At 39.9% G+C, this 10,097-nt stretch overlaps 1 protein-coding gene across 1 annotated transcript; it reads right to left on the bottom strand.

Annotated features, from left to right (window-relative positions):
• Positions 1–3,509: 3,509 nt before the first annotated feature.
• Positions 3,510–7,711, bottom strand: LOC6042285. The gene is made up of 10 exons (XM_001851370.2): positions 7,091–7,711; positions 6,964–7,033; positions 6,357–6,904; positions 5,740–6,102; positions 5,374–5,544; positions 5,203–5,309; positions 4,826–5,105; positions 4,572–4,641; positions 3,954–4,513; positions 3,510–3,890 (listed from the first exon to the last, which is right to left on the bottom strand). Exons 1-10 carry the CDS (start codon positions 7,635–7,637, stop codon positions 3,547–3,549), a joined length of 3,060 nt encoding a protein of 1,019 aa, XP_001851422.2. The 5' UTR covers positions 7,638–7,711; the 3' UTR covers positions 3,510–3,546.
• Positions 7,712–10,097: the final 2,386 nt, after the last annotated feature.

Below are 10,097 nucleotides of genomic sequence, written 5' to 3'. Positions count from 1 at the left end.
AGAATCTTAAAATAGGGGCCATAAAAGATCTGGGAACGGTAAAGTGGAAGGTTTGTTTTGTTGGTTGTTTTAATTCGTTAAAGTTAGGTACTCATCAAACGTATACAAGAGGCAAGATATTGTGTTCTAATAATGTTGAAGTTGTAAAGCCAAACTTTAACCTGCTCTTAAATACTATAACACAATCAGTGATTAAACCTACATAATACTTTTTTTTATTACTGAGTTTCATTAGCAACAGGTCACAGGAGGAGGAGGTTTTGCCAGCACACGTAGTTCGTTCGGAGAGGTCTTACTGCGTTAGGCCGAATTCCGCGTGAACAACACACAGAGGAGAAGGATGAACCACGAGCTAGTGCAGCTCAACGGCAAACCGGGTTTTCAGAGAGTCACCTGGGTTTACCGGATCCTTTGGGTCGTGCGCATGGCAAGAGAGCCTGGCGGGCGGGGTGCCGACCTGGACGGAGTGTGTGCGGCCCGGAGCCGAGTTGGCTGGCGGCTCACCTGGAGACTGCTGATGAACTAAGGGATGACCTTAAGATTTGAAGGAGGATGGTTGCAAGATAGGGTTCTGTTTGGGGGTGCGAAGTTGTCTTCGTATTCCAGAATTGTCAGGTTGACGGACCCAATTCCGTTATAGGGGAACTATACCCTTTCTCAGCCTATTTCTATTATCGGCCTATCAGCACTTTGATCATGAATTACAGCTTTCATAAAGTGTTTTTGACGGTTCCAAAGCAATAAATAGCTCAAACAGAAGTGAGCAAGCAACTCTCCATTGTTGATACATCTGAAAATGTTGATTTTATAGCGGAAAACGGCAAAAGTGATGAAAATTGGTCGAACGGCTTAGAGTGATTAAAATGGGCATATTTCCCCTAATTTGATTGTACAAATAGTTAGGTGTTGTGGTAAGTCATTTTGGAGACGCTGCTTTATGGGGTTGATTAAATGCGGGGGAATGTGTGAAGGAGTATTGATGCAGGGGGCTCTGACTGATAGGCACCGTGAAATTGTTAATAATGGGTAACTCCATAAGACAATGAATGAGAAATAATTTATATTCAATTCATGTTTATTAGTTGCACTTATCATAATACATTTTGCCTAACTAATTATAAAATGCAGAGTTTTGGAGATACTTACAGCTACAAAATAATTCAGATACAATCATTGGACGAAATAAGTTCAGCAATTTCAATCAATTAACACTGGAACGCCCAACGCATGTCCAACTTACACGGACGCCCAAGCCTCCCAAAAAAGTTGGAACGGTAACCTCAACACGCCCGTTCTCGGGCATAACTCAACCAATCGGGACGGTTCTTGTTCCCAGTGATTTGTAAGAATGTCTAGATGATCCTAAAATTTTGCAGAACTTGATTTGAACAAATCTGTAATTTCTGCGACCGAAAACATCGTTCCAACTTTTTTTAAAACAACAGCCTCTGCGGAATTTTCGGCGAATTTTTTTTACACGCGAAAAAAAAAAGTTGGAACGATGTTTTTGATCGCAAAAATTAAAGATTTGATCAAATTAAGTTCTGCAAAGGTCTAGAATCATCTAGACATCCTAACAAATCACTGGAAAGAAGAATCATCTTGATTGGTTGAGTTATGCCCGAGAACCATTGAGTTGAAGTTACCGTTCCGACTTTTTTGTAGCCTTGGGCGTTGGAATGTTAAGCGAGAGCAGATAAAACTGTTTAAAACAACTGCTACTTTTGCTAGGGGAGAAGAAAAAGGATAGGAAAGCTTAAGTTTATATCACAGAAAATTTGTCAGTTAGTTAATGAAGGCTAAGACTTTAACTGCAGGGCTTAGGTATTTTCCCATCAGCTCTTGCAGCGCAAAGAACTGCTCCAGCTTGTTTCGGCAAATAACTTATTTGAGCGACTGTTATTGTTTTATGATATAGAATTGTGAAACGATAGTTGAGGATTATCTTTATTCATTCAAATCTACCGGACTCAAAACAAAGGGAACAAAAAAAACAAGTCATTTTTTAGAAAGAGGCTGAAACAAGTGTCTTATAAAATCTAATATTATTTGCATTGGAATCTATAAAAAAAAATACTATCTGGAAAATGCTGCGTATAAGATTTTAGACTCATTAATTTATTGAGTAAATTTGCTCAAATTATAGGAAAATAGGGAAACGCTTAGCATTCTATTAACTTTAAATTAAATTGTTTTAAGTGAAGGAGGAGGTAGTACTGGATCGATTGGATAGCGATTAACTGTAGTGAATTATGGATTTACAATTACAAGATTAATAAATGTGACGGAGCAACAATTAAATTGAACAGCTAAGAAAGGACAAAACTTCATTGAGTGAAATGGCTTAGTTCAAAGTTCAAAGGACGTGACAAGAGATTATACTGTAAACATAAATGCTCGTTTGACTCATCAAAAGATATAAGATTATAATACTATTGTTATCAACAAATACTAGATTAAAAAGAAATCCACTCGTGTGTTCAGATCAGGGCAATTATGAGGACAATCTAGTTTGCTAAACTGTTAAATTATCAATTGTGAAGTATCTATCATTTTCAAGGAAGAGAGGGATGTAGGAATCGAACCCTGGTCAACACTGGCTGACAGATCAACTATGGTTGACGTCTAGAGATGAGAAGAGTGAGTTGGTGACAATCAGTGTGTAACGCGGTCGGGCACGCGAGTGGTGGCGGCAATAAATATGATTATTAGCCGCCAGTGATTTGTTTTATTCTCAATCCGGGGTATTTACCTGGCTCAGTGACTACAGTATCAAATCCACAAAAATTTCCAAAGCGTTGATGCTATCTGAAAACTGCAGTCCTTGATGATTCTGAGTACTCCCAGGATACAAAAATTCCTGTTCTAGGAAATTCAAATACTTAGCATGTAAACAGCATGTTGAAGGCATCGCTTGCTTCTTTTAAAAGTTATTATCATAACAAAATTGAAAGCTAGTCAAGATTTGAGAATTAATATCATTGAGGCAATAATATTTGACGTAGGTGTGGGTAGGTCAATGCCAAGAACCGTGGTTAGTTTTTGTTTATTTCAAAAGAAAAAAAATATTAGTTCATAACTAAATCAAATTACCTTTTAAAGATCACAGTCACACTAGAACATTGTCAAACGCAAAAATAATGTATTACACAAACGCAAACGTTTACGAGCATTAAACAATCATTGACCTGCAACAACCAAAACAAACGGTACACATATTTCACATTCGCTAAATGTATCGCTCCGTAGCGCGAACTACAGCGCTAATAAGCCGCGCAAACACGCCCAAGTTCAATGCTGCTGTACCTACCTGTAACTGCACCTGATCAATCACATTCTCACCTCAGGACTTACCCTTCTCAACACTCACGTAGACTGGCGCATCTGGTGCTATCGCTTATTCATTATCAACCGTTGAGGCGCCTTCGCTGGCTTCGAGAACAGACTGGCTGGGTATGCGTTACTGAACTATGGTTCTATGTGTGGGTGGGCGTTACCTACAGTTTGAGTGCGATTTTTTAAACCATATTTATTTGAAAAAAAATATCAATTTCGTTTCTTCAACCGCAACGTAACTCCATTCTCAGCTCGTAAAATCAACTCCACCAGCAACTTTTCCGGCGGAGCCAACGTATCCGGAAGAATCTCGTAATGACGCAGCGTCTTGCTGACCAGGCTTTTGATCTCGGCCACGGCGAACTTTTGTCCGATGCAGTTCCTCGGCCCGGCGCTGAACGGAACGTACCGATAGGGGTTGCTCTTCTCAGCGGAGGTTTCTACGGCGAATCGCTCCGGTCGGAACTCCAGCGGATCCTCAAAGTAGTCCGGATCACGACCCATGATGTACGGCATGACGATCACGTTCGATCCGGCTGGGAAGATCGTTCCATCTGGGAGAGGTTTGGGAGCATTGAGTTTGACGAGCAAGACTGCGTTGCGCTGCCAGAACTTACCGATGTCGTGATTCTCCAGCATTTTTCGGCCAAAAATCGGAACCGACGGGTACAGACGAAGCGTTTCCTTGATCACCATGTCCAGGTAGTTGAGCTCGTTCAACATGGCCAGTGTTGCCGGTTTGCTCGGGTCGTCTCCAAACACGTTGCGCACTTCGTCGTACACTTTCTTCTGAACTTCCGGATGTTTCGCCAGGACTCCCAGCAAGAAGCTCATGGCGGACGTGGTCGTATCGTGTCCCTCGAACATGAACGTATCGACCTCCTCGCGAATCTCCAGGTCGGTTAGAGGTTGGCCATCAGTGGTGGTGGCCTGCAGCAACATGTCCAAAAAGGCTACCTTCTTCCGTTGGCCGACGTCGTTGTCGTTGACGTTATTTTGATTGTGATCGCCATTACTTTTCGTAAGCTCCTTTCTACGATTTTTTACCACACTGTCAGTGTATCCGTGAAGAACTGCTAGTGCCTTTTCTTGAATCTGAGCGTAAGATGTGTACTTGAAGGTTAGTTCAAGTCTTGCAAGTATTTTGTAGGTTCGTTGAAATGCAACGTTTGACATCCTGAAATCATGCGCTTGTCTTTACATTATGGTCCATTTTTAAAATTACTAAAACTTACGCTTTAACCGCCCTGACGTATTCCGAATCTGCGTTGAGCTGTGCGTTGACCTTTGTTCCCATGGCGGACTCTGCAAGACAAACCAAATCTTAACCTATAGAGTTATCTACGTGCGCATGTATTGCGTGTACGTACACGATAAAGATTGAGGTTAAATTTTGTCCGGCCAGCAAAATCAAATGGTGCGCTAGTGTGTGTACGCGAAACGTCATAAAGCTCTATCCCGATATTCATCCTAACGATATCAAACTCACCACAAATCACATCCAGGGCGCAAAGGGTTACCCGAGGATACACATCGAACGGTTCTCCACTGGCGGCCATCGGCTTCAGCTGGTCCACAAACACCGTACTTTGCTGGTCAAAAATCTCCACAAACTGCTCCAAGATCTTAAAGTGAAACGTCGGTGTAATGATCTTCCGCCGCGAGTGCCACTTCCGACCACTGCTTGTGAGTAGTCCATCGCCCAGCCAGGGTCGAATAAAGTCGTACTCGGTCGACTTGTCCAGGTACTTTTGGCTGCCCAGAACCGTCTGTGGGTGAAAGAAGACTCAATCGTATGTTTGTTTGTGTCTCAAGCGGCGTCAAGAGATTATTCTGTCACACCAAACTATCAAACACTTAATTTACCTCAACCTTCTTCGCATCCGTCACCACAATCAGCAAATCGGGACCCAGCCAAATTCGGAAGCACTTTCCCCATTCCTTACTCAACCGGTGAACTTCCTGCAGAAATTCTAAGACCATAACCTTCGTTAAAATGACTTCTTCTTTAAAAAAAAATCAATCACTAGCACATACCAGCTGGCGTCATGCTGAAAAATCTCGGTGCATTTCCAACGACCGGGTATGCCTTTGGACCGGTAATTTTGGACCCATAATGAACCAAGTTGGCAAACTTTTGGTACAAATGTACCCCAACGGCAAACACAATGGCCAAAATTGACACCAGCCAGATAGCCATTGAGGAAACTTTGAGAGCAAAGTTCTAGCAACTCTTTCTTCGTTGAACCTTGACAGCGAACTAAACCAAAAGTTAATCGTAAACTTCTGAGGTGGCTTCCTTATCAGGTTCCGTCAACAAAATATAGACCAAATTTTGAGCTCTTAATCGCTCTGCGAAAGATAGATAAAGACTTCTAGCTTTGTCTTGAGTTTTTTGTTTTTATTTTGAGGTAAAAATGCCAAACGAACGCTTCTTCAATCTCAATATGACACCTTTCTCATTCTTCAAAGTCGCCTCTGAATAAAGCTTTTCCGGTTCCTCCGTAGTATCTGGAAGAATCTCGTAATGACGCAGCGTTTTGCTGACCAGGCTCTTGATCTCTGCAACGGCGAACTTCTGTCCGATGCAGTTCCTGGGCCCGGCGCTGAACGGAACGTACCGATAGGGGTTGCTCTTCTCAGCGGAGGTTTCTACGGCGAATCGCTCCGGTCGGAACTCCAGCGGATCCTCAAAGTAGTCCGGATCACGACCCATGATGTACGGCATGACGATCACGTTCGATCCGGCCGGGAAGATCGTTCCATCTGTAAAAGGTTTGAGAGCGTTGAGTTTGGAGATCATTTAGTTACTTTTTTAGTTTTACCCCGTTGATTGGTCAAAGTCAAACTAAAAAGCGACCAACTGTCACTTTTTACACAGCGTTCTCGCACACTATCAAAACAAACGTTTGATAGTAAGTGTAATCTCTGTGTAAAGAGGGTGTCAAACTAAAAAGTGACCTCGTTCGTTCAAGAACAGTTGGTGTCCAACCATCGGGTTTGAGTGTACCAAAACTTACCGATATCATGATTCTCCATCATCTTCCGGCCAAACATCGGAACCGACGGGTACAGCCGAAGCGTTTCCTTGATCACCATGTCCAGGTAGTTGAGCTCGTTCAGCATGGCCAGTGTTGCCGGTTTGCTCGGGTCGTCTCCAAACACGTTGCGCACTTCGTCGTACACTTTCTTCTGAACATCCGGATGTTTCGCCAGGACTCCCAGCAAGAAGCTCATGGCGGACGTGGTCGTATCGTGCCCCTCGAACATAAACGTATCGACCTCCTCGCGAATCTCCAGGTCGGTTAGCGGACGATCATCGGTGGTGGCTTGCAGCAACATGTCCAAAAAGGCTACCTTCTTCCGTTGGCCGACGTCATTCTCAGAGAAATCATTCTGGCTATGAGTTTTCGCCAGCTCCTTTCGACGACTATGGATCACATTGTCGGTGTATCCGTGAAGAACTGCTAGTGCCTGTTTCTGAATCTTGGCATACGGCGTGTATTTGAAGGTGAAATCGAGTCTCGCCAAAATTTTAAATGCTCGCACAATCACTATGTTTGTCATTCTGAAATTATTTAAAATCCAAGTGATTATAATTACGTCTTCAAAACCTCATAAACTTACGCTTTAACTGCCCTGACGTATTCCGAATCAGCGTTGAGCTGCGCGTTGACCTTCGTTCCCATGGCGGACTCTGCAAGTCAAACCAATTGCAAGTCATCCCAAAATTACTCTACCTTAAAAAACTCACCACAGATCACATCCAGCGCCATAAGAGTCACCCGAGGATACACATCGAACGGTTCTCCACTGGCGGCCATCAGCTTCAGCTGATCCACAAACACCGTACTTTGCTGGTCAAAAATCTCCACAAACTCCTCCAAGATCTTGAAGTGAAACGTCGGCGTAATGATCTTCCGTCGCGAGTGCCACTTCCGGCCGCTGCTCGTAAGCAGTCCGTCCCCCAGCCACGGCCGAATGAAGTCGTACTCGATCGACTTGTCCAAAAACTTCTGACTGCTCAAAATCGTCTCCACCTTTCTTGCATCCATCAGGAAAATCAACAAATCAACTCCCAACCAGATCCGGAAGCACTTCCCCCACTCCTTGCTGAGCGCGTGAAGTTCCTCCAGGAATCCTGCTGGCGTTAGACTCAAAAATCGTATCGCGTTGCCCACCATTGGATACGCCTTAGGACCGGCAATTTTTGACCCATATTGAACTAGATTGGCAAATTTTTGGTACACAACAATCGTCACAGCGATAGCCACCGAAATTAAAACTAGCAAGAAAGCCATTGCTACGTCTTCTCCGCAAAGATTCTGCGGGGAACTGAGGCCCTATTCGAGTAATTCTCTTCGCTGGAAATGCTGCTACGTATCAGGCTAAATATGAAAACAATTCGAAAACGGCAAAGTCATGCGTTTGGATGAGTTTTTTACAGTTATCTGGACGGTGAGATTACAGAATTGGGTGCAATTAAATACGATGGAGTTTTAGTATAAACACTTTTGAAACATCTTCGAATTAGATACATCTGATTCCAATAGTGTGGGCACACAGCAAAAAATTGTGAAAAACGGAAGCTCTAAAGTGGAATGTTTAAAAAATAAATGTGTAATATTACATTTATCGTACATCTCTAGTAATTAACATGTAAAATTATAATTGTTCAATCCATCAAACTCCCTAAAGTGATTTATTTAACCTTTGGCTTTCATATCCAGAGAAATGCTAAAATTCTTCTACATAAATCAAAACAGTGCGTACTAATTTGTAGATCACATGTATAGTCTTTCAAGTTGTTTTTTTATGTTGGCACTAAGTGTTCCAATTTGATTTCAAAAGGTGTCGATTTCAGAGCATATTAGCGTACCTATGAAATCATCTTACACGCCAAAAATTTAAATTCCTTATTTTTAACATTCTACAGTTCTACGGTTAGGAGGATTTTTGGGGTCGTATTCGTTTTCAGTGACCAAAAAATAAATTTGAAATTGTGTGATTTATGTGCAGTCAACTAGTTTATTTTTTGTTTGTTTCAATTCTACCGTCAAATCAAACAATGAGTTTGGGATTATCTAAAAAAAGGCTAAACCTGAACGATCGGGCTTGTAACAGTTGAATCCATATATCGGTACTAAAATAAAGCTACAAAAGCTCAAAAGCTTCCACGCTCCGGCATCAACTGTGTACTTGTAGTGCGAATCACATGGAAAAGTATAGTTGAAGGCTTCCCAAAGGCTGTTGACAAATTCGACTTAACATTTATTTTTTTGTAAAAACCTATACTTTATTTCCTTTATTATTAATCCTCTACAACGCGGCTCTAGACAGGCTTCGATCTAAAGAAAGAAGAAATCTGGAAATTTTAGAAAATTTGAGGTTTGAAGGTTTGACTTGTTTAATATGACTTTTGCAATGCTTAAAAAAAATAAAAATGTAATTTATTATGGGTCAACTTTGGCTGTGTTTTTACTAACATTTTCTATATTTTAAGTAAAAAGAAATATGCATGTTTTACAATTTTATTGACAATGGTGCCATTCTATTGCAGAAAATGTGAAAAAAGCAAAACATTGAAAAAGTGACTGTAAAAACATGTAAAAATTAGATAGTCAAAATGCAATTATGGTAGAATGGGCCAAATACTAACAAACATAAACTAAACAAGATAAAAGCAAATTGAAGTACTAGATATAAAACAAGAAAAACATAAAAGAAGAGAAGTAAAACTTAAAACAAGAGAGGTAATGTAGAACAAAAGTTGCTCAAAATGACATCCTGAACACGGAAAAAAGAGAGTTAAATATAATAAAAATTCACAAAATACCGGATTTTTTCCTAAATACTAAAATTTAAAAAAAAAATTAAAACAAAAGTATTTTCGAAAAATTTGGTATTCTGTGAAAAATTCATTATTTAAAAAAAAACTTAAAGAATTGAAAAAGCATGCTTAATTTTGCTTCATTTAAATTTCTTTTTTTTGTATTTCCCGAAAAAGTCTCTAATAATTTGAAAATGCAATTTAAATTTCGTTTGATATCCATATTGCAAATTTTGAAAATTTAAATTTTTGTCGAAAATATACGGCATTTTGTGCAAATTTTAGTTTTCAGCAATGCAAACTCTAATAAAGTGAAAAGTATTCAAAATTTCGCTTAGTTTGATACTCATATTGTAAATTCTGATAATTTGAGAACTTTCGTAAAAATAAGGTATTTTGTGAAAATTTTAGTACTAAACAAAAAAACTCTAATAAAGTGAAAACGCACACAACATTTTGCTTCGATTGGTACCCATATCGTACATTTTTAAAATTTTGGGTATTTTCGAAAAAATATTGTATTTTGTTATTTTTTCTTATTTTTCAAAAAATCTATAAAAAAATAAAAAGCATACACAGTTTTACTTTGTTTGATACCCATATTGCAAATTTTGAAAATTTTAGTACTCTCGAAAAAATACGGTATTCTGTGAACAATTTTGAGTTAACCCTGTACATCCTAAACCCACATTTTTTTAGGGTTCAACTTTGGATGTGTTTTTACTAACATTTCCTATAGTTACAGTATAAAGAAGTATGCATTAATTTATGTAGTGTCCCAGACTATGTCTCTACGCATTTGTTAACAATTTAAATAATAATGAAGCCATTCTATAGCAGAAAATGTGAACATCAAGCAAAAAATTGAAAAAGTGACTGTAAAAACGTGAAAAAATTAGAGGTGGTAGAAAAGGCCAAATACTACCAAAAA

The sequence above is a fragment of the Culex quinquefasciatus genome, chromosome 3 (genome assembly GCF_015732765.1).
Source record: "Culex quinquefasciatus strain JHB chromosome 3, VPISU_Cqui_1.0_pri_paternal, whole genome shotgun sequence".
Lineage (NCBI taxonomy): Eukaryota > Metazoa > Arthropoda > Insecta > Diptera > Culicidae > Culex > Culex quinquefasciatus.
This window is presented reverse-complemented; position numbering and strand designations above follow the sequence as displayed.

Excerpts from the sequence above, each read along its gene's own strand:
- LOC6042285 (XM_001851370.2), bottom strand. The coding sequence starts at position 7,637 with ATGGCTTTCTTGCTAGTTTTAATTTCGGTGGCTATCGCTGTGACGATT. Across the intron at positions 7,034-7,090 it reads GGCGCTGGATGTGATCTGTG|AGTCCGCCATGGGAACGAAG; the intron begins GTGAGTTTTTTA and ends TTTGACTTGCAG. Across the intron at positions 3,891-3,953 it reads GCTGGAGAATCACGACATCG|ATGGAACGATCTTCCCAGCC; the intron begins GTAAGTTCTGGC and ends AACCTCTCCCAG.